The sequence below is a fragment of the Botryllus schlosseri genome, chromosome 15 (genome assembly GCF_051294905.1).
Source record: "Botryllus schlosseri isolate E-star chromosome 15, Bs_hap1, whole genome shotgun sequence".
Classification (NCBI taxonomy): Eukaryota; Metazoa; Chordata; class Ascidiacea; order Stolidobranchia; family Styelidae; genus Botryllus; species Botryllus schlosseri.
Window position 1 is genome coordinate 19469085 of NC_137250.1, and position 24571 is coordinate 19493655.

General features: G+C 42.0%; 1 protein-coding gene across 1 annotated transcript in view; it reads left to right on the forward strand.

Moving 5' to 3' along the window:
* Positions 1-2184: 2184 nt before the first annotated feature.
* Positions 2185-24571, forward strand: part of LOC145457176 (FRAS1-related extracellular matrix protein 2-like) — a 73907-nt gene continuing 51520 nt past the window's right edge. Inside the window, exons 1-15 of the mRNA XM_080335349.1 lie at positions 2185-3418; positions 4911-5129; positions 5591-5784; positions 6963-7053; positions 7116-7376; positions 8940-9113; positions 10411-10555; positions 10907-11079; positions 11148-11358; positions 11780-12024; positions 13416-14073; positions 15977-16143; positions 17084-17341; positions 22602-22773; positions 24388-24555. Coding sequence (XP_080191475.1) covers positions 2429-3418; positions 4911-5129; positions 5591-5784; positions 6963-7053; positions 7116-7376; positions 8940-9113; positions 10411-10555; positions 10907-11079; positions 11148-11358; positions 11780-12024; positions 13416-14073; positions 15977-16143; positions 17084-17341; positions 22602-22773; positions 24388-24555 — 4126 coding nt within the window. The 5' untranslated portion in view covers positions 2185-2428. The remainder of the gene's footprint in view (positions 3419-4910; positions 5130-5590; positions 5785-6962; positions 7054-7115; positions 7377-8939; positions 9114-10410; positions 10556-10906; positions 11080-11147; positions 11359-11779; positions 12025-13415; positions 14074-15976; positions 16144-17083; positions 17342-22601; positions 22774-24387; positions 24556-24571) is intronic.

The window sequence follows — 24571 nt, forward strand, 5'->3', positions numbered from 1 at the left end:
ATCGATATCCTCCTATCTGTTTATTCCATCGCATTGTGTATTGTGTATAGCATTGCACATTTTGTGTCTTCAGCGGCTAAAAATAGTATACCTACTGAGTATGATTACGATTAGGATCATGAAGCGGTGTGTCCGGTCAATACCGGCAACACTATTACCGAGAAGGACAATACTGAGAATGGACATTACCGAGAATCGACAATACGGAGATTGGACATTACCGAGAGTGGAATATATGCAATGAAAGCATGTTATGCATATGACCAGGTCGTGTGTGTGGATCACGGCGTTGCCACATTCGGTATCGAGTCTCGGGTATAAATTTCTCGACAACGTTCTTGGCATTGGCCATTCTCGGTAATGTTCATTCTCGGTAATGTCCGTTCTCGGTAATGTCCATTCTCGGTAATTTTCGTTCTCGGTAATGTCCATTCTCGGTAATAGCATTCTCGGTAATAGTATGAAACCATGAAGCGGTGGTATCAACAAGGTTGACACAATATTAGTTAGCCGAGAGGTGGCAGTGGTAACGCGATTGCGTGGCTTGATATTGAGAGGAAAAAAGGGTTGAGTTCAGAGAGGCACGAGTACAAAACTAAAAATCAAACCACAGTTCTCCAACGTAGGTCTATTGTTCAAGTAGGGCTACACTGTACTGTGTGCTATGCGATGCGACTAATATGTGGTTATGTGATTGAGACCGCACGTTGTTTGCTACAATTTTCATATACAGTTGAAAAGTGATAAATGTACATTGTACGTACAATGCTTATTGATCTGTAATCTAAAACGAAGTTCAGAATGTTGTTCTGGATAATACTAATCCACTCCATTCTTTATGATATGGTGATCATCGGTAATGAGATGCATTCATAGGTCCAATATAAAGTGCATTTTGGATTGAGGTTTTGAGTGATTGACTAAGGCTGATGGACTAACTTGGTTATTCAAGGAATTAAGTTTCCTCGTTTGCGGTGTGGATGTGATTCGCAATGTTTATTGTATCTGATACTGAATTTCGAATTAAATCATTATGGAATGTAAATGTGTAACGTGTCAATATAATCCGTCAAATCTCTCAATCTTTCGATTGCACTTTCTGCCAACGACAAACACTTGACATGGATTGCTATTCACGAGAATTGTAAGCAGTTAAATAATATTTTACATGTTTAAAACATGAAAAATATTTTAAATTAAAATATATGAGCCATTCGTACAGCCATCAGTCTGATACACAAAAGGCATTGTTGTTGCGTATGGTATTGATGGTGTTTGTCGACTACTATGGTCATTTACACTAGGCCAATTTTCGTCATTTTAATTCCGTAGCTGCCTACTTTTAGCACGGCTCGCTTCTACGCTTTTTATAAGACACCGCTTGCACGGATGAGGTGGCGAGGAGGATCCTATAGATAAGCCTCCAACACTTAGGTAAGGAATTCTGCAGTCGGCCTCGAACCCGCAACTCGTTGGTGTTGTAGCTGTGGATTATACCACTACGCTATCCCGCCACGCAAAAAGCGAAATAGTTATTAAAAATGATGGTACGCAATATCATGCGATATAATTATTGATTGTCTGACCTTTAACCACACGGTGTTGATAAAGTATCTCTTTCAAGTGGTTAATAAATAATAATGTCGAGCAGCGCAATTACGGCGTTGAAGTACCAGAAACGGAAAACATCGCAACGTTATATTATTATTAAAGAATGTTAGTTAAAGTAATCAAATTTCAGTTGATCGAAATCCATGAACCTATGCTAACTAGTCCGCGTGGTTGCTCTCAATTTCATCGGTGAAGTTAGTCAGTCAATAGCGAATAAATACAAGAGAAGCGCGTGAACGAAGAACGTCTTGACGCAACTGCACGTAACTGGCTATACATTATCTAGCTGCCTCTCTGCGACAGGATTATGTTGTGTTATCATCAGTTCGTGTCAGTGTCGACTACTTATCTTGTCACTTTGAAGACGGCTTGTGAGCTATATAGCCTGTGTATTTCTACTTCATTTATGCTCCGAGCATTATGGCGAAAGCCAAATTTATCAGCGATGCTACGCAGGACTGGCAGGAGAAAACAGGAGAAACTTTTTTGTATTCAGCGTAACGCGAGTGACACAATTTACGATGTTTATAAATAACACAACTCTCTACAGTTGTTTCGTAGTTGCCCCGGATGGCATAGTATGAAGGACTGAAGGTAGAGAGAGAGTGGACTCGGTATTGAAATATTTATCGTATGGCATCAACTGCCTACGGCGATAATACCGGCGTTTGCCGGGTGTGGTAAGCATTCATTGCGGGTAGATTACCGAGATCTATTGGCGTTTTAGTGAACGTTAAGTGGCAGATCTGCGTATTTACAGGCATTCATGGTAATCGAGGCGTACTAATAGATCTGTCGCAAGTTTATTAGCGAACGCATGGTTACGACTGACATGAAGATGTGGTCAGGATGGAGATACCCTAATCCGGTGGCGTTGTTGCTGTTTGCGGCAGTAGCGGTGTCACAGCACCCGCCGAGTTTGAATCCACCATCCGATATTGTCGAACGGGTTTCGCCGATCAATGTTCCTTACGGAAGATCAGTATTCATCAATCCCGTAACAGATTTGAAAATCCGAGTCAAAGAAGGCGACAGATGCTTCGTCACGGTGATATCAGACCCGGCCGAAATCATGCCAGGCTACATCTCCCCCGAGCAGTTTCTATGCGATTTCGGCCCGGAAGAAGTAACGTATTCTCACCTAGGCTCCAGAAGCCCGAGTCAACACCGGATTCGTCTGCAAATACGATATGATACGCCCACCGACACTTACGTTATCCCAGTGACTCTAACAGTGAACGTTCTGTTCACACAACGTTCCGTCGTAACAGAGAACCTTTTTATTACGGTACCTGAACTAACCGGTACGTCCGAGCCGATCAACGCAAGTGTGTTACAATTTACATACGCACCGGAGAATACGTGTAACATCACAACGAATATAGTACCCTCGTCGTTACCCCATTACGGTGAATTAATCGGCGATCCATCGCGCGGATACCCCGTATCATGCCGGGATTTTCTAGCGGCAGCAGTGCGATACAGGCATACAGCAGCCACTGATTCTCCCAACAGAGACCACATACCCATGGTTGTGGATATTCTGAACAGCGACGGGGAAGTCGTACAGCAGGAATACTTTCACGTAGAAGTTCGCATCGCAGGCGGATTGGAAAATACTCCGCCCATATCGGATTTCTCGGCTGCAATGATGATGCAGATCGACCAATTTGTGATGACGGCCGTAACGCCTGAGATGTTGCGCGCCGAAGACAAGGAGTCAAACCCACGCGACTTGGTGTACAACATCACAAAACCCCTGGGCCCCCACGAAGGCGGTTTCTTTAGTACCTACGATAGGAATCAGGTACGCATACCATATTCAAACAGTTCTCTTCGGAAGGGGTATGATCATTGTTTTCGTCACATATAGCATGTTCAAACCGAAAACAGTGTACGCCCACTATAGTCGATTCCTAATGTAAACCCCTGTGGTTGCTGTAGGTAGTATGTGCTGTTGCCTCGATTTCTTTGATCTCACAATACCATCAATGGTATACTTGTAAAGAGTTTGATCGTTAACATGTTGGTGTAATTTTCGAACACGCTGTAATGTATTGTCGGCGGTAGGAGTGTCTCCCGTCACATATCCGCAGATATTGTCGCGTCAAACTGGCCTTTTCATTCCGGAGGAATGTGCTATGCCACTCGCCCAGTGGTTTGGAGGGCTTCGATTCCCTTGAAAAGCACCTTTCGTGGTGGATATGCTTACACGGATTGGCACAGGGTACACTCAAGTGCCTGTATTGATCTGTCGATTGTGACTCATCCACACTGGTTGAGACCGCGCTATTTCACGAGTGGACTTAGTTGGAAAACCGAACACTCGACATTGAAACGAGTGAATAGTAGGCGTACAATGTGACGACTGTTTACATTACGAGATAGGACATTTCCGTAAACACGTGTCGTTGGTATTGACCAAGGAAGTGTACTGGTGTTCCTAGAAGGTCGCAATATCTTTAGTGAAATTCATAATCCCAACACTGGAATATAGGGCTGCAACTTGGTAACCACATATATGTAGCCCCATTGTATGTAATGGATCAAAACTCAAATTATGTTTCGCATTTGATCCAAGAATCCAAGTCCTACTCGTTATACTGTATTCACATTGACATAATGTCAATCTACAACCCATAAGTTCGCATCTTGAATATGCCGAGAGTAATGTTATTTGAAAATCCAAACCGTATGCTGTAGAATCTCACGCTGAAGCGCGAAACTCTCGACATCGAAATGTGAGAGAGAGAGAGTCTTTATTTTCATCGAACCAAAATACATAACAAACGGCAGTGATGGTGGTACAGAAAATATGCGTGCACAGTATTCGGTATTAGATAGGAATGATCGATAAGACCGTGAAGGTCATCTAGTCTGATCACACCAGCATCAAACAGGTACACTTGACTCAGAACAGTCTGGCTGTGGAAAAATGTTTAGTTAGGAAAGGAAAATATAAAAAAAAAATTAAACAATGGTAGCAAATGATCAATGAAGCAATGTCTGGGCGAGGTAGGGCAACAGTGTTAGTGTAACGACAAGAGGCGATCAAGTAGGGCTTTTTTGAATCTATTATAAGGCAATTCACGGATATGTGATGGTAATGCATTCCAGATGATAGGTCCCGAGTAGTCGATAGATCTCTTAGTTAGGTTGCTATTGGGTTGGGGTAAGTAGACGTGGATTTCATTCTGATTTGTATTCGTTTCATCACATCAAAATTAGAGAATGACTTGTGACTCGTATTCTCGCGACTCGGTTACATCCCTTGCTCACGACCCATGTATTCTGTGCAGGAGATCACCTCGTTCAGTCAAGCTGACGTTAACGACTTGGTGATAGCCTACAAGCCACCAGCAGCCGACTCCGACGAAATGAGATTTATCGAAGTCAAGATGCAGATTATTGACACGGAGGGACTGATGTCTGAGCCGTTTGACTTCGCAATCGCAATAAATCCTATGAACACAATGGCTCCAGTTGTTACGATGAACACCGGGCAACTGCTTTATCAGGTAAACACAAGGTATTTCTCGCTGCTATGTGATGTATACGGTACGCAATACCCTCCATTGCTATGCTCGTTCCCAAGTCACCAAAGAAAACTAGGTTCGAAGTCCGGGACATTTGTCAACTTTTCCGTGTGGTTTGAAATGTGCATTGTCGACATGTGTGCTTTGCGTGACCCCGATAGTGAGGGTACCGGTAGCGAGTATTTTGCACATCGGCGCGTAGACAGTAGACACTGGACAGCTGTTAACTGGCAAATAGGCTACCATGGTTGACATTCTTTTTAACCACACAGAAATAATAATATTACGGTATGGCACATACATTTTTTGCTTTGTAATTGCACTTGTGCGATGTCAGAAGATTATCATTTCATCAGAGTCTTCTTGAAAATTTCCTCTTACAGTATTCCTGCGTCGCCCGCGACTTGTATGTTACGAATTTGGAATTTGTGTTATCATTTCAGGGCCAATCGCGCGCGCTTACGTCTCATAGCAACTTGGAGATATCGGACGAAGATAACCTCGCAAACGTCAAGATATCTGTGGCCAACAAACCCCGACACGGTACCCTCAACACAGACGGGAAGGACTATTTTACGCCCGCAGATTTAGACGCCGGTCTAGTGGTATACCAACACGATGGCACCAATACATACAGGTGAATACATGTGTTCCATATACAGTTGTGCCCGCAAATTTTCAGCAAAGTGTCGTGATATTGTTTTTCACCTCACAGTCCAATCATTTGTTTGCTGAACTGGTGTTGCAATTTCTATTATGGGGACACCGCCATTGACAGTAACTTGCCACAACGCAAGCAAAATACCTGCATTTCAGCATTACTTCTTACATCGGTCAGCAAACAGTAATTTATCAACGATACAACGCTCTGGCACCCGTTATCTCAATATTGTATGAATTACCGTGTTTGCCAAACGCGAAAATGGGTACTGTTCTCGGTCTATTTCTGCGATTACAGACACTGCAAATTGGTTCTGTGTCTGAGCATATATACAAAACTTTGCTGTGTTGATTTTCGAGCCAACGGGGTCGCTGTCAAGAAATTACGTGACAAATAAACCGCATGTACCACCTTACGAATAGTTCGTTCGCTGAATGCGTCAGCTTAAATGTTTATGTCAATCTTAAGTGTTGATATTTGTTGCAGTGTCGAAATATTTGAATTTTTGTGTTTACATCAGATCAGCGAAACATACCTGGTCATGCTCGCTATATGCTAGAAGTTAGAAGTAGCCTCCTCATGCAGCATCCAATGCTCCGTCAGCTTATGTAGTATTGTAGGCCTGGAATGTGACATTTGGCTTTTCATGGTTGACTGCTAGATAGTGTATAGCAACACCGTCACCGAAATACTCGAGAGTGGAATGTATCTACGTATTAAAGCTAATATTGACCGAACCATAGCCCGTTTTAATCGCCTGCTATAAATAATGCTGCAACCATTTGTTTTTATGAGGGTCGCGACGCTGTGTAGAACAGCCCTTTGTACGTAAAGGTCGTACAGTCACCTGTTGTGCACTAACTCCAACATATGCGGGCAACAAAATTATGTTATAATGATGCATTGATATCGGCGCATGCGTAGAATTTATGGATATATACATAACATGACAGAAACTCAAAAAGATATTACCGTATCACACGTAATATGCTTTCCTTCCTATGCTTTCATCCTACATCGCAAACATTGTGACGTAACAGAAACGGTTTGGGCGCAGCTGTGGCGGTCTGACCACTTTGATCTGCCATCTACTTTGTCACTTTTATGGCTTCTGTCTGGCAGTACGTTAAACTCTCTTTAATATTGTTTGACAGTGATAATATCATTTTTCAAATGACGGACGGGACGAATGTGGTTCAGTTCCTATTTCCCATCATAATCGCGTCTGTTGACAACACCGCACCAGTGAGTACTGTAATGAAGTCTGTTTGTATTAGTACGCCTCTAATGTTACCGAATCTCGCCAGGTTCTTGACTTCAACACCGTGCTCACCGTGAATAAAGGCGAGACCAAAATGATTTCAAAATACACTCTGAGCGCTGTCGATATCGACTCTGACGACAGGCGTATACAATTCGTATTAGAAGAGCCGTATTCCTCCATCGGGAAATTCCTTCTCGTAAAAAGCGACCCGAGAGAAGACCTGGACGCGTGGGTTGAGCGCGCGGACGGAAATTGGGAAAAGGAAGTCAGGCAATTCTCGAAAGAGAACTTGGATCTAGAACAGGTACGAACACTTACATGGTGCGCCCATATCTAAACGATTGTATTCTCCTCGATTCGTGGGGGTCCACTACACCATCAACGGCGAATTGGTATTTACACCCCTTTTCCACAACACCATTAACGGCATAGTCATATTTTCACCCGTTTCTTCCCGCCCGTGTTGGGTGATTTTCTACAACACCATAAGGTTAAGTTTATAATTTCACTCTTGCCTTCTCTCCCGGCCCGTAAGTTCATTGCTCATGCGATCCAATACGAGACAGCAAACATTACTGTAGATTTTGTAAAGATGCAAGCAATGGGTTGTGTTTTACTGCGCTATCAACTTTTGAGAATTGGTAGTTGATAGACTAGCTTTCCTTTCATTGAGTAGTAATCCACCGGTACCCTGCTACTTACGGCCCAGTGTAGTCAATGCATTGTCTTACTGTAGTCATCGTCGTTTTATCGCGATTAGCGCACCGATCATGTGTCGATTTATATCCACGCAGTGTCATTGTGCTGGTATGAATTCGCGATCATGTCCGGTTTTATCGACTTTCGTTATCAACAACATAGTGGGAAGACATCTAAAGTGTTCTCGACTTGTCGCTCAAGAAATCTGGTCATATTGTAGTTCTGTTTATTTTGACGTGAGTTCAAAGCAGTGTTGGCTAAAGGCGGACGTAATCAGTAACTCTGGCGAAGGCTTTGCAGATTTGAACGCTGCAAGTCTAGGCGATTATATCCAGATGTGCCATATATCTGTCCTTGATGGATTGACGCCTTGCGAATGATAGTAAAAAGGAATCCGTGGCTGCGGGTATTAATTCACGGGTCATCTTTCCAAGTCTCTTGATTCGTTTGGTGCTTTATACTTCTGCCTTATAACAACACACACTTTTCAAAGAATGTTCAAAATATGTAGGTTTGTATGCTGGATTTCATAGGTGATCAGGACGGTAACGAAGTAGCTCTACTTTTTCGCAGTACTCATGTAGCTTTTACCTACTTGCGCTACCTACTAAAGTGGTTAGTCTGTAGACTCCTTCCACTTCTACTTAACAGTTTCCAATTCTCGGCCAAAACCAAGCCCGGAATACTCATTTAATACTTCTTCGGAAATAACTACTTGTACCTAGTTCAGCTAGTTGTGCTTGAGTAGAAATCTATGACGTTACTTCTGCTCCTACGCCAGTACCAAAGAATACTTTGACTTTACTCTACTTGCAAGTATCAAACATAGCAAGTTTGTTTATTTAATTTAACAATGGCTCTAATCCCTATTTCGGTCATTTGCGCCATGGTAGTGAATGTTGTGATGTCCGTAGGTCTCTTTTCTTTTTTGTACGGTTTCGGGCATAGCTAGTAGCTGCCGATCGATAATAATCGCTCTAGCTTGGGAATTTAACATCGTACAATCACGTCATATTGTCCATTTTCGTTTTTGCCCAAATATGCGTCGCCACCTTTCGCTAATCATCGGATTATTGTGATATTTCGCGTTTTGGTCGCGACGCGCGCATGTCGATTGATTCCCGCCCCGTGAAACAACATAATTCCGCCATTGCCGATCTCCCGACAGGTTTATTATCGTCACATCGGACCGCACTCAACCAAGGTTGTTCTAGACAACGTGCGTTTTCGCGTACAAGACGATAACGTGCCGCCCAACAAGTCGCCCGTCGAAACGTTCGTAGTTAAAATCATACCGGTCGATGACATTCCGCCGAAGAAGCATTCGGCCGCTACGTTACAGGTAAGCGATGCGTCTCTACCTACAGTACCCGATAGGACCGTTGGTTTGGGATTGAATACACCCTATCACCCTATCACCATATACGTCATATCTGATCAATTTACACGAAACCAACTGTTGCGCATTGTAATGCAATGCAATGCACTGTTGCGCATTGTAATGAAGTAGACGTCTGTGGTTTATGTGCAATTTACTCGTGGTGTAAACAGATGATATTCGCACACTGATTAACGTATTTACGTACTATTGAAGAATTGAACTTTTCCGTGCTGTTGTTTATTGGCTTCTGTAAGTACAGCACTTCAATATCGCAACAAACAATATATTAATATTGCAGAATTTATCGCACATCTAAGCTTTTAGACTGACTCTGGAGGGAACGTCATTTACGGTAATTTCCTGACATTTATTGACGTTCGCTCCTGATGAGATTGAGTCGAAAATCTTTGAGTAGAATAAATTTGGCGATATGGAGATATTGTTTGTTGCGATTTTGCTCTGATAGGTTACGTTCGGCGCGGTTATCGGCTTTCGATAAATGGCGATGAATATCACACACTTTTATGAAATAAGCTCCTTTCAGAAGGTGTGCAATGTGCATTCGTGAGGGTTTGATGCGACATCGTGGCTATATGTGATCCTGAAATTGAATTTAAAACTATATTTTAGTGCGAAACAGTTTAAACATGACACGATTACTAAGTGTGCATTTATTATGCTTACTGAGCGCTTGATTTCTCGTTCAATGTTGTTTTAACGCCCGAATCCATATTGGGCGAGGAAAAGTTATCTGTGTATTGATTTTGTATGTTCATACTTGTAAGCAGGGATGGCAATACGAATCTCTGATTCGAAAGAAATTCCAATAATTTTCGATATTATCCGATTCGAATCGGGGGTTTTGAACCAGATCAGATCCTTAAAATGATCGAACCATATGATTTCAAGCGACTCAACATCAATAATCGCATTGAGTCTACTTTGTATCTTCTCATTTTGAAAAATCGTAGTTGACAATTCCAATTGACCATATGTTAACTGCCTAGCTCGTGTCTATCACGTGCTCAAAGTTAACACGAAACTTTGAAGAGGTAGCGAGTGCAAGTATTTTAACATTACTGGTATATGTGTGACGAAGGGCTATACGGCAAAATAAAATACTCTTTTGTGCAACTTTTTGTCTGTTGTCGTTTTAGCATTTAGCAGTGATTCTGACTTTCTCTGTAGTTGACACAGCCACTGTGAAGTATCGCCATGCTCCCTTAACCACAACCAGTCATGTGTTATTTTATCGAAGATGTACGTCGACGAGTTTCAACAAACCACAATCGGCAAAGGCATGCTACGGTACACAGACGAAGACACGGACAATAGGGAGTTACTGTACACAATCACGGAGCCGCTGACAGAATTGTCATCGGGCGCTGACTTGCTGGATTTTGGTACGGCTTTGAATTTCGCTGCCTTCGACGCGACGCCTTTCACCACGTTGCCTTCATTATCTCGCCGTGTCTGCTTTGAGTTTATGTATTCTTCGAATCCTCTCATGCGGAACACCAAAACAAAGTCTTTCGTTTGCTGTTCTAATCTCTGTTTACGGCCACATGTCTTCTAATGTTTAGTCAGTTTTGAGTTACGGTGCTGATTTCCTCGCGACCGATTCGGACGACTCGCTTGTTTACAACAAAATATGAGTTCATGTGTTAATAAATCCTTGCTGGGATCGAGATAAATTGCGATCCGTCCAATGCGGGTGTTGATACTTGCTGTGACACTAGTTGTATCCGATTCAGGCCAAATTATCAATGTCGATTCCGGCACGGAAGTGGGCACTTTCACGCAATCGCAAATCAATCACCACAAGATAGCGTACAAGCCTCCAGACACGGAACTGGGTCTGGTGTCGAGAGTGCTGAAATTCACATTTTCGGTGGAAGACAATGCCGCTAACGCGATCGTGGGTCAAGTGAGTCACGCGAATTGTGGGCAAGCGTGTGTGTCATTACTGCAACTGTGTTTGCTTATACCTGCCAGGAGTTTACACTGATTTTGCGTCCCGTCGACAATAAGCCGCCTGAAATTGTAAACACGGGATTCCAAGTCTTGGAGCGACACAGCGCGAACATTACTTCGGAAGTTTTGGATGTCACCGATCCGGATAGTAGCGAAGAAATGCTCACATTTCTGCTGACGAAAACGCCGGCTAAAGGAGCCGTATACTTTGACGACATCCCGCTTGAGAAAGGTAACGGCTGCGATTCTGCCGGATTTTTTTAAATTTCGCTACAACTGATTGACAATAAATGCTAGCCAGCGCTAGAAATCACAGGGCCACGATCTGACATATCGACTTCGTTCTGTTTTCACAGCATGTTGGCATTTTTTATTTCTCGATAGGTTTTCCAAATCAACGATAATGTATTTTTTAAACTGTGCTAATACTGAAACAGATAGGGTCCGGATTCAACACTGTAGAGGTCCGCGGACCATGGTCCGCCCGTTGAATAGCGCTATTCTAGGTCAAGAGTGGACGTCTGATTAAAAGAAAACTCCAAGTCATCTTGACACCTTCCTATCCTTTCATTTCATCGCAATGTTTTGGTGTTGCTCAATCGTTGAACATAAATAAACGAATGAATAGCATCCTTCGTTTATCATACCTACAGGGTCGACTTTTACGAAAAGAGACATCGCCGAAGCGCACATTTCATACCAGCACAACGGGGATGAATCTACCATCGACGAATTCAGTCTTGACGTTTCTGACGGGATGCACGACATCCCGATTAAAGTCAGAATAAACGTGACGCCTATCGATGACGAAACGCCCGAATTGGCGGCTCCTCTGGAAGGCGCTTTGGCTTTTAAAGTTGTGGCGAAGGAAGGAGGAACGGTTCCTATTACGTCCAAGGTGCGTAAATTGAGCGATGTGAACTTCGTATGACGTTAAGATCGTATTTCAGCGATATTCATGTCATGCGCGAATTACGCTTCCTCATCGCCGATATTATGTTATGTATTCAAAGTAGCTTGAAATCTCTTCAAAGATGCGTTTTATTCTCAATTGCCTGTCGTGCAGCTGGTATATGTATTTAAAATCTCGCCCGGGCGACTTTTTTCTTTCGTTAGTCGTGTTCTATGTGCTGGCAGAAAGCACTTGGTATTTTACCACTGCTGTCTGCCACCGATCCGATACCATCGACCATAAATGATGAACTATATATAAATATGCCATTCGGGGTATAAAACTTTATAATCGCATTAATCTGTGACTTCATGCGTTAATTTAATCATTGATACCAATTCGCCGTACTCCTCATACACACTAAATTCAAGACGAGCATTTAGACACCACATTGCAACATACTTAATGTGATGACTAGGGCTGGGCATTTTCGAGTACCTGAGTGATTCGATTCTGAATCACATATTTTGCTTCGAGTCGAGTCGAGTATTCGAGTATCGCTCATTATGACGCCATAACAGAATGCAATATGTTAAAGTTCAAATTTGTACCTCTTTATGCCACCACAAAGAATATAATGCGTGCTATCCATCACATTAACCATACTTATTATTTTTTGACCATCCCGATTCCATTGCACTTTGTGACAATGTTGTGGGATGATCATGACTTCGGAAATGTGGTATTTCCAGTAACGTTCGTAGCTTTGTACTTGTACTTCATGCCCTGTTTTCTATGCCGCAATACGGACAATTAAGGTTTCATGGCTTCCACAGTGGAAAAGAGTATAGACGCTATAATTTTTGATGATAAATTAACTTTTAGTGGCGAGAAGCGTATAGTATCAGTACTCGAAAAATTCGTCTTTTACTACTCGACTCGAATCATTAAAATTAATACTCGATTCAGATTCGAGTACTCGAATCATTGTGCCCAGCCCTAGTGATGACCAATATTGTGTGTTAGAATGCACAATGTGGTATCTAACACACCGTATAGAATTTACAGTTGAACACCAGATTATGCATCAGATAAAACAATATTGACGAACATAAAAATATGTTGAAATTTGATGTCTAACGGCAGGCCTTAAATTTGGAGTGTATTCGTTGCTCAATGCTCATATGAGCTAGTCGGTTTTGTGTATTTGCACTACCTGCTCAAGTGATTGTGTCTTCAGACTACTCCCACTTCTAATTAATAGTTTTCAGATGCCTAGGCAAAGTATAGGCCTAGGCCCTAGAATACTCACTTTCGACTTACTCGCAACTGCACTTCTAATTGCACTTGATTACTAACGATTACTGCCTCGACAGAAAAAATCTGATATTTCGTAGGTCTTATCCGCCACCGATTCCGATACAAACGACCTGAGCCTGACGTTCGATATAACCACGCCTCCGCGCAAAGGCCAAATCCTAGTCTCTGGAACGCCTGCGAATTCGTTCACGCAAGAAAATATCCGAAACGGCCAAGTCGCGTACCAGCACACGGCCGGAGAAATCGGCGCCAGGCCAGACGCAGACACTTTCAGTCTGACTCTGTCCGACGGTTCCGACGAATGGGCGGTAGGCGGCAACACTGTGGACCGCGTACAAATGGCGGTCGACATCGAGCCCGTAGATAACCAAGCGCCCGTCGTCACCGTCGGGGAACAATTTTACGTTAACGAAGGAAATCGTACACGAATCGAACTCAGGCACCTCACCGCTACTGACGTCGACACGGCAGACGATGATATCATTTGTGTAATAGTCACCCAGCCAAACGAAGGGTATTTAGAAAACATTTCGCCGGCTGAAGGCTCGGAAAAATCCCGCATAGGCATTGCGATAAGCTCCTTCACGATCGGAGATATTAAGGCCGGGGATATCAACTATATGCAAGGGTCGAACGCGAAAAGCGAGCCGGACGTGGATAGGTTTTCGTTTATCTGCCAGGACGGTGCGCCTAATTCGTCGCCGAGTGAATTTTTCGACATCGGCATAGACCCGGGTGAGTCCATATCCATTTTTTTGTTTGTCGTAATGTGCAGGTCTATTTTGCTTTTTCCCGTCAAGTTGTGGAATATGTATTGTATAGTGTGAAGTGAAGTCACGCGGAGGTCGGTGTTTAGTGCTTTTATTTGCAGATTTTTTCATTTATTATAGCTAAATGTAGTCAGCAACGAAGTGTAGTTGTAAATGGTTTTTTTTCTGCAGTACTTGGTAGATTTTGCTTACGCACTTTACCTACTGGAGTGATTTATATTCTTAGATTATACTTCCACTTCTGCCTGTTCAGTTTGTTGTAAAAGCTACTTAATTTTGACACTGTGGGTTTTAAATAGGCGAAATACGTTTTATGATAAGTTTGCATCGTTTTCGTTAGTGAAATAGTCGTAAAAACCACGTGAAATAGGCTCTTTTCGGCTGTATCACGGTAACTGAATAATTTTTTAAAGACTGTGCCTATTCGTATGAGTTCTAGTCACTAAGTCGAGAATCTGGCTAAATGTGTAGGTTCTTAAGACTTTAAACTTTCGAAACACTATGCATTCTATCAGTTTCCTCTATTTCTACGGCAGGCCGTGAAGATATTTTAGTAGATCGTATCAAAATGCTTAGTAGTTGATATATAAATCATGCCTGTCGCCGCTGCCACATATATATGATCCGTTTATGTGATCAAAGTCCTCCTTGATGTATGCTGTTGAAAGTTGACCGTTATGCAAGCACACTGCTCTACCGCGTGTGTAAATTTTTCGGCAACACCCGTTTTTCCATTCTTTTGTTACGAAATTTGATGTCTTCCTGTAAGGGAATTGTAGTTACAGTAACATTACTCCGTCTGTAATTTTTGCGACGCACTTATAATGAAGTGACACGTCCATGTGTAGCTGAGTTAATACTAATCGGAGCAATATAATCCTCAGTCGAGTACTTGTCAGTGCTGACTTTACACCGCCGAGAATATCGAAGTTTTGTGATTGCGAATGCTAATCTCGGTGACGCATACTAGCAACAAAAGTGAGAGATGTAGCGCATATCCGGTAACATTGACACGAGAGACAATCATACATACCTGGACAATGGAAATTATCCGAACCGCAACCTCTTGAATGCCCGAGATGATTAAAATGGTTTACTATATACATGAATTATTAACGCCATCCATGATGTCTTAGTTTTCGCTGTTTCACATCGTTTCATTACCGTATACGCAGAATGAATATTTGAAGAGACTAAAAATTCTAACGATGATGTGACGACAACATATACGCATTTTGACGTACCGGTAGCCAATTATCATAATGTCCCAATTAATATATTCATACTTTGCGGATTTAAAGGGCGTGGTCTCTAGGGTCAATCACATATGTCCTCTTTTCTCAAGAAAAGTAAATTGTTCTCCGATGACGCCCAAATGTCGTCGTCTTTCGCATTTCGAGTTATTGCTCTATACTTCCAGCAAGACTTTTGGGCTAGACGTATTTATTTCCGAAAAATTACTGTTGCCAGCCTATTAGTTGGATAAGTTTCGAGAATCTTGACGGTTGTGGGCCTATATAAGTTCAAGGATATTTCGTTTAAACAATTTCATGATTTTGTTATAAATGATCATTCCTTTTTAAAAGTTGAGGGTACCGCAAAGTATTCATTTGCTGAATCCATAAAATATTTTTGATTTGTTGTTTTTGTAGCTTTTTATTGCAACTATACCAAGGAGATGTAAAACATCATCAAACTAATACATAACAATTCGATATTCGTTTACTTGCCGGCAAAAAAGGTTCTCTTTTTTAGTTCTAAAAATATGGTAGGCCTAGTATTTGCTTTTCTGGCCGCGCCAGTGATCGTTTATGCTGCGTTTTGAGAATATTGATGATTGGGTGACAGTGAACATCATCTCGTTACAGTAAATGACGAAACGCCGGAGCTTTTCTACACCGAGTTTGTCGTGGACGAGGGCGGACTACTGACCGTCGATTTACCGCGACTTAGCGCCGAAGACGGCGACATACCGCAAGACGTTCTTACGTTCACGATTACGTCGCCGCCTACCAACGGAGGCTTCTTTAGAATCGTAAGCATACAGCTCTCTATGTAAAAAATTCGTACCGCTAATTACATTTTGATGAATTTTGCCCCACGGATATTTTCCATATCAATACGCACTTTAATTTTGCTGCCATATTGCACTGCACTAGCGATGGTATCATAGTATCGGCAGAACAGTGTTTTACTTCCAATTTGCATTAATATATATAGTCTTTGTCCGGTTCACATTATTAATACTTTTATCACTTCATAACGCCTCAAGATTGCGATAAAATGAGGAAAATATAGGTATAAGTCAAAACGACTTGGAGTAATATTGTTTCAATCATCCATCCACCTTAGCCTACTACATGTAAATAAAGAGCGTGTATATACTGTATACACTGAATTATAAGTAACAGAAGATCACGTAATTGTTTCAAAAGGTAGAACGGGGGCTATGATTTTTCAAAATTTCCAAAGGGAGCCACGGTGTAAAAGGTTGAGAAGCACTGCTGTAGCCTGATACTTTCCCTCGCAGCTTACACACCATGCAGAGTTCGGCAGCTAGAAAATTGTCGGTGTTTCCAAATTAGATTAAAATTACAATTATAGCTACACAGTGTTTCTTTCAAATTAGATTAGAATTTGAATTATTGAATTCGCGAAAACTTAGAAACTGAATCAAGTTCAGTCAAAATTCGTTCTCATGATCATGAGAATGGCAATTGTCTGTTCAGCAAGTTTCGGTCGTTTCGCACTCTAGATGTCCTGTAGCATTTTCGTGAAAACCAATCACGAATGAATGAATAAACCAAAGAATGAATTTTAGAGCGTAGAAACATTTCACAAATTAGATTAGCATTAGATTGCCGACAATTTGCTCTGATCAGTTTAACTAGACAACTATAGGATAATCGAGTCTTCCAAGTATGCTATGTATATACACAGTACATCACCATAAACATCTCTTTCCGTATCCCTAGACCGCGGACGCCCTCATACCGATTCAAGAATTCTCCATCGAGGACGTAGCCGCCAACAAAATTGTGTACGAACACGACGACACCGAGACCACGGAAGATAAGTTCGAAATATCGCTCAGCGACGGGGTGCACGAAGTTACGCAGACCATACCCATCACGATACGTCCGGTTGATGATGAAACGCCGCGTATGACAATCAACAACGGAATCGACGTGGATATCGACCAATCTAAAATCATCACCAACAACGATCTCAAGGTTTGTTTGTGGTGTTCATGGTGTTTTTCGATGGCAGAAGTCATTTTTACACCAGGCCGTTATTCTTAGTTTTTATTTCGTAGCTGTTGACTTGTATAGTCAACCCACTTCTAGGCTTTTTAAGACACCGCTTATGCGGTTCATATCGCGAGGAGGAGAATAGATAAACTCAAGGTAAACCGCGCGATATCCAGCTTAAATTTGGTTAGATCAATGCGACTCTCAGCAGCACGCGCGAGACAAATTATTAGTTACGATAACCTCTCGCTTATGCTCGCTAGGATTTAGGCGTGCGTACACATGAAATGAATGATGTAATGTTTGATGATAAACTACATGTACAATTGTACATATTGTACCATGTACATTGTACACACGCAATCGCTGACTGAGCAGCTAAGTAGAACTTGGTTATGTTATGACTTGAGGCTATAATATGGTCGTTTGTAAGATTATTCCGGCGGTTTTATGTAACGAGCGGTTGATTTGATACAGTTGACTTATTCCGGATAATATGCATACCTTCACGATGGGCCGAGATCTGTATTGATGTCTGGCTATTATGGGATGCCGTAACACAAGTGGGCTTGTGTCGAAATGCAATGTCGTACTGTATGTTATTAGCTTACAAGGCTATTTCTGCACTTTCCATGTCCAGCAGCGACATATACACACCACGTACTCATGGTATGGATATGCAGTATGGACAGATCGTCTATATGCATATCATGCGTCGGTGTGTATGCAGAAAAACATCAACGATAAAATATATAACGCCATATTCCTATTCCTACAGTATAGGATAGTAATATGCACGCTTGCTCAGTTCGCAACATGTTAAAACTTGTAATAGCCGCGATTATTGTGCGTGTCAGATTCATGCGCAGTTTTGTGGCGTCGCCACTACTGTGCACTTACCGAAAGTTTTGTCAACTTCGCTTAATTATAGCACGCAAAGTACTCGGAACTAATAAGTTACACTTACGTCCATTACATTGCGTCTCGGCCACATAATTGGTTTAACCTGCGCGCCGTTTTGCTCGAGTTTCGCGCGCGCCCGTAACGCCTACGCGATTTACGCGCCGCGAAAAGTTATATCCTCTCCGCTGATGTTATCTGTGCTGCTCCGCATTATGATGATAGCCTTGATATATTTTACAACTGATGACTTATCCATCATAGATGCACGGCAAGTCTTTGATTTTACGTCATGCCGTGAGCTATGTTTACGCCAGTTGTCTATCTGCTGTTTGTTTCCGTACGACTACGGAAATTAGCGTCGGAAACCAATCTGCCTGCGAGTTTGCATTCCACGCTATTTGTACACTGCCCCATTACCGTGTCCATCCGTCAAAGGCGTCAAAGCTTTGTGATATAGAATTGGTAGACTTTTTCTAAATTGGACTATATTTTGAATTGCAGCAACGCATTTTCCCAAATCAGATTAGAAATATAATTACAGCTTCACATTTTTTCAGATTAGATTATAATTAGAATTACTGCTACTCTTTTATCCAAATTAGATTAGAACTTGAATAATAGCTACACATTTATCCAAATTAGATTAGCATTAGAACTTACAGCTGCTCATTTTTCTTCACATTAAACTAGAATTCGAATTATAGGTACACATTTTTCCGAATTGGATTAGAATTAGAATTACTGTATTCGCGAAAACTTGGAAATGGAATTAAGTTTATCTCATATGTATAAGAGTTTATTCTCATAAGTATGAAAATTACAAATGTATGTGCAGCAAGCTTGGCTCGTTTCGTACTATTCATGTGTCCTGTAGCATTTTCAGCATAACCATAAATTAGATTACAAATAGAATTAGAACATAGAAACACGACACAATTTACAATACAATTTGATTACTGGCATTTTGCTCTAATAAGTCTAATTACACAACTAGAATTGTAGAAATCTGATATGATGCCTTTATAATAGGAAAGTGCGGCGTCTTCTCGAAAAGCACACTACCGGTACGCCGGTAAAGAGACTCGCCGGGTTCTAGCGTGTCAAATTCCGATCGCTACTTTCTTATGAATATCCGCGGAATAGGTAATAATATCACCCGCAAACTACTTTGATACGATCGGTATAGGTCGTGAGAGTATCGTGTCGTTCTTCAAGGTGAGGTACAGATACGTTACATGTTAACCGCAAGTCGACATGCTATCTGATAGCGGATGAGTAATGTTTTGGGCTGGTGCGGGCTGTATCTAAATTTCCTTGGCAGTTGCATTGCCAATAACGTTGTGCTTGCTTAACGCCAGTGTACGGCCTCATTTTCTCGCTGTATTCCGGTGCCGATGATGATAGACAGGCGAGATAAGTTGGCTATTTGCTTTCTCCGATAGCTTGAAATTATGGCGCCGATGACATACGCTTAAATCCCGGTCCATTGATATGGAATTGTATGCCTAATCCACGTTTAATGCCGTCGACTTATTACCGATTTCGGACTGAGATAAATTGACCGTTGAATGGAGGTGTAGTCTATCATACGTTGATTAGCGTAATCTGACATTCCTAAACGCCTCTTTTACACAATCTGTGTATTATCGTCGTGACGATATTGAATGTCAGTCCGCCGCCTGCTTTGTATAAACGGACTCTATGAATAGTACGACCATCCCACTGCCTTTTATACATGTGGGCTTAGTGGATATCTGGTGAAGACGTCGGTACCTATACCTGATGGGCTTATGTGCATTACGTCCGATACGCGTTGATAGAGGTTTACTTGTGAATGACCACGCTGTCAATCAATTTCTCTCGCGCAGCTCTAGATTGTCATGTTGCGAAAGATTAGGCCGTTCCTTTGACCTCTCGGTTCACTAACACCAGTTTAATGCTAGTTAAACGGTTGATGGTGAAGGTTTTCGAGCCATATGTCACCAGGATATATTTATGCACAACATTATAAACGTGATGTAGAACCTCGCCTGCAAATGGTAAGATTGTGATTACGTTTACGCGGGCCACGTCCAGTGTGCACTTGTGCAGTGTGCACTGTGCACCTATGTATTTTCGATTCACGTTTTCTGCGATCTCGAAACGGCCAGAGCTGAGCGTGAACTGCTGTGGCGTTTTTCACGTCGGCTGTGTAGCGTTTGTGTCGGCATCGGCTACGTTAGTCTTCTTTATTTACCAACACACGGGTCTTGGATTTAACCTTGACATAGTATTGTATTTCTGAACCTTCACAATCCCGGCCCGACATCGCGTCGCCTACTGTAAAAGCTGATAAAGTCACTGTGATAGCCTGAAAAATACTATGAATAAGATATTCTAACTAGGATTTGAAACATAACTGCGCAGCGTCTCATTTTCCTGAATCACTAAAAGATGCGAGGTCAAATTATGCGGTTGATATCTCTACACTGAAAGTACTTAAGTATGATAAGGTCGCGCAAAGCGAAATAATCACATCGAAATTACTTCAAGCAGAAATCTGATCTCTGCAGTTCGCAGAAGCACGGTCGTGATCGGGTGTAAAAGGTAGTTCAGTCGGGGCGGTATGGCACGCGTAAAAGTTGCGGCACGGTACATAATTGCTCCATAAGGGTGCGGAATTTTTCCTTATTGCTATGAAACTGTGATTTAGAAGCTACATTGACATGTGCTTCTAACAATGTAACAACTTTCGCTCGTAGCAGATATCCAATTGAATCTTCAATTCTGCGTGCTGGAGAAGTAATTATTTTGCTTTGTAGGATGATTCAAGTCGATATCGAAGTAGACATTAATCAATGCCACTTGTCCCAGCCTGTGCTTGAGTACGGCGTTTTAAATACAAGTACTGTGTCACTGACCACTGGTTGCAGTGTACAGCATATTGTACCAGTACTAATGCACATGAAATCAGATTCATGCATGATTTGTTCAGGTGGATATATGCGCAGTACCAGGGCGGCGTGAGGCCGTCGTGATCTTAGATATATTGCAACGGCGATTTAGCTGTATAGCTCATTTCGAATGTCGCACCGCGCCTGTATAAACTCCGGGATTTAATCCGGGATTTCGAACTCGTACGCAAATGAATAGCATACCACAGTGTCATTGCGAACTATTGAGATGAGTTTATAACAGGTATTATGTGTGAATTTGCGGGAATCAGCTGTGGCGTCGTGTTGATATATCATAATTTAGTTTATTCAATCTCAGCCTTTCGAGTGAACGACTTTGCCATACTTTACGGTCTTCAACGCGACTGACTTGCGTATTCAAAGGTGTCGTAAAATGGGTAATCATTATGATTCAATCACGGAGCGCGTAGATGACAGCTTCTAACTGCTATTTCTGTTGAAAATAATAACGTGACCCGTGGCACCCGTACGTCACGCTACTGTTGCGTGTGATATACTCAACGAGAATGGCATGGAAATCGTATTTGTAGTTTGCTTCAGACCTCGATATTTCTAGCGCAGCACCGCTAGTGCTACCTCCAATCGTGCTAGTTACCCTTTCAGAATCTGGAATCTATTTCGTTAATCCACGGAGAGCATCGATTATACATAATTCACTGTATCTGCCACGGAGCACAGTAATATAATCCACTAATCTTACAAGAATCAGGTAGCTGGAAACAATCTAAGATCAGCTGTTTGGGATATGACAACTGCACTGGGTCCCAAGAAAAACAATCCGCCCCTGCGATAAGAGCCGTGTACTTTCAACCGTTTGACAGCGGGATTATGGCATCCGACGTGAAGCCTACTTTAGAGCACTCGTGCTTTGATTAGTGTGTCGTTTGAGGCGTATCTATTATGCTGGAGATGGCCGGGTTGATTTTATCTGAGACGGACACCCACGCCCCACATGCGCACTCAGTGTGTATAAGCTGTCGCTTGTTTTAAAAGCGGTGGTTAGTAGATGGTTGCCTGATTGCTTTTACCTACTAGATTACCATGGATGTGATAACCCATCGGAACTAATTTGGCAGTAGGGGCGTCTTAATACTTGACATTTTCTACGGGCGAATGGATGTGTCCACATTGTATTTTTTCGGACTTCCGTATCCTTTTAGGAATATCGTAATTGCGATTATCATTAGAGTTATCACTCTCCCGTCTTGGTCCACTCACTGGAAGCTAACGAGCTTTGATGATAGGCCTCGTCACAGCGTAGTGAAGAGTACAGCCCACCTACGCATAGAAGGGCGCGTCTTAACTTGTCTCGCGCGGTGTAGGATTGATTCTCTACAATCCACCCGAATTTATGTGAGATTATCGACAGTTTTTGCTTTTAACAGGCCACTGATCTGGACTCAGATGACAGTACGCTGAAGTACATAATCACTTACGCGGCCCGGCATGGTAACTTGACTCGCATAGACTCCGAAAGCAGGAGGCTCGTTTTAAGGCAGGGTGATTCTTTCACTCAAGACGACATAGATACCAACAGAATCGCCTATCGTCACACAGGTAAATTACACAGTTGCTTCATTTCCAACCGACTATTTTGATTGGAAATATACAGCGCGCAGTTTGTTATGCTCACTGTTTAACGTTAGACCGCAGTCACCACTCCTACCTGTGGTTCACCCTGTCGACAATGGAAACGCAAGTAGTCATGTGGTATTTGACCTTACATCGATTGTATGGTATGACAGATCTATATGGGTGTGATATTGCTTGATAGATCATGTACCTTGTGAATCGGTTAGACTTCGAATTATTTTTGGATATGTTGTACCCTATCCCCTTGTCAGCACCCCATACATACGGATACACACCCATGTCCCTTATCCATACAAACTGCGCCTGGTTTTATGACCGTATTGTATAGTATCTCAAATTCTTCCGCGTAGAAACTGTTATCGTTTCATATCATCTGAAGTATCAATGTGATGTATCTCATCCTATTTATATCTTGAATACGTATTTCGTATAATAGTGATATTTGAATAACGTATGACTGCGTATAGAAAGCTTTTCTTCGAGTTGTAGCATTTTGGGTTAGTGTGCAACTACAATAACCGTTCTTTAGTTTGCTCAAATTAGTCAATTTTGTCTGGTGACAATGATTGTCGATGCTCCCACATTCTATACTAACGTGATATTTGTATTGGATATCGGACCATAAACCATTAGGAGCATTTCTCTTGTTAAAAAACAATGTGATAAATCCAAGGTGCGTTTTTACCCATCGATTCCCACACATTTACGTCATGTAGACGATGTAACTCCCATCCAAGCTTTTCTCACACATGCTACTTTTGATTTTTGCTCGTCTGAAAATCGTGTAAATGTTGAAACTGCAAACACCGGTAATCAACCCATAATACGGTGTATTCATAAGGGTGAACTTTCGCCCTAACATTCTACATTGCTTCGTGACCTTTAGAAATCAAGGTAGATTCCTGTTTTTAGTCTTTGTATTTTGTTATATTTGCTTATATTATCCGTGCGATACGTCGCAGACACGGTGTCGCCTGTTCTGGTAGAGTTCGATTATGCGGCGCTAACTTGTAGTAAGTCATGATATGTGAACACACCCTCGAACATGGCACACTGAGTCCGTAACAAGCTAATAATGGGTAAAGCATACTATGTAACCTATCATTTTGGTGTCACCACATAGCCTACTAGAGCGGTCAACGGGGTCCACCAGATCAATATTGTGGATTCGCTCTCACGCTTTCCGTGCAGGACTCTCTCCATGCAATCTTCATGTACTCTATTACGTGATTTGCGTACTACGTATAGGCATATTGTAAAGAGCTATCTGATATCATTGTCTTTACGCTCCTTATAACAACTGAAATGATTGGCAATTAATATTACATAACACCTAATCTATCGGTAAGGTTTATTGCGTTTGGTGCCTAGTCACGCCTCGCAACACGTGACGAGAGTCGCTATTGCTCTCGCTAGAGCCAAAATCTTATTACGTAATAATAGCAATTTTCTAGACATTCATATTGTGTTGACATCACGTTGATTATATCGACTGCTCTATCGCAATACGAGTTTGGAACGTTTTTTTCCCCTGTCAACCATGTGGAATGCCATATTTTGTTATTCTCCTTGAAATAGGCATGCAGGGTGTGCGTGATCTCATCAAGTTCGACGTGACCGACGGCTTCAACCCGCTCATCGACAGATATTTTTACGTGAATATCGGCGGCATCGACATGCTCTTCCCGACCATTGTAAACAAGGGCGTTACTTTGAAAGAAGGCGGCCACGTTACTTTAACAACAGGTGGGAAGAACTAATG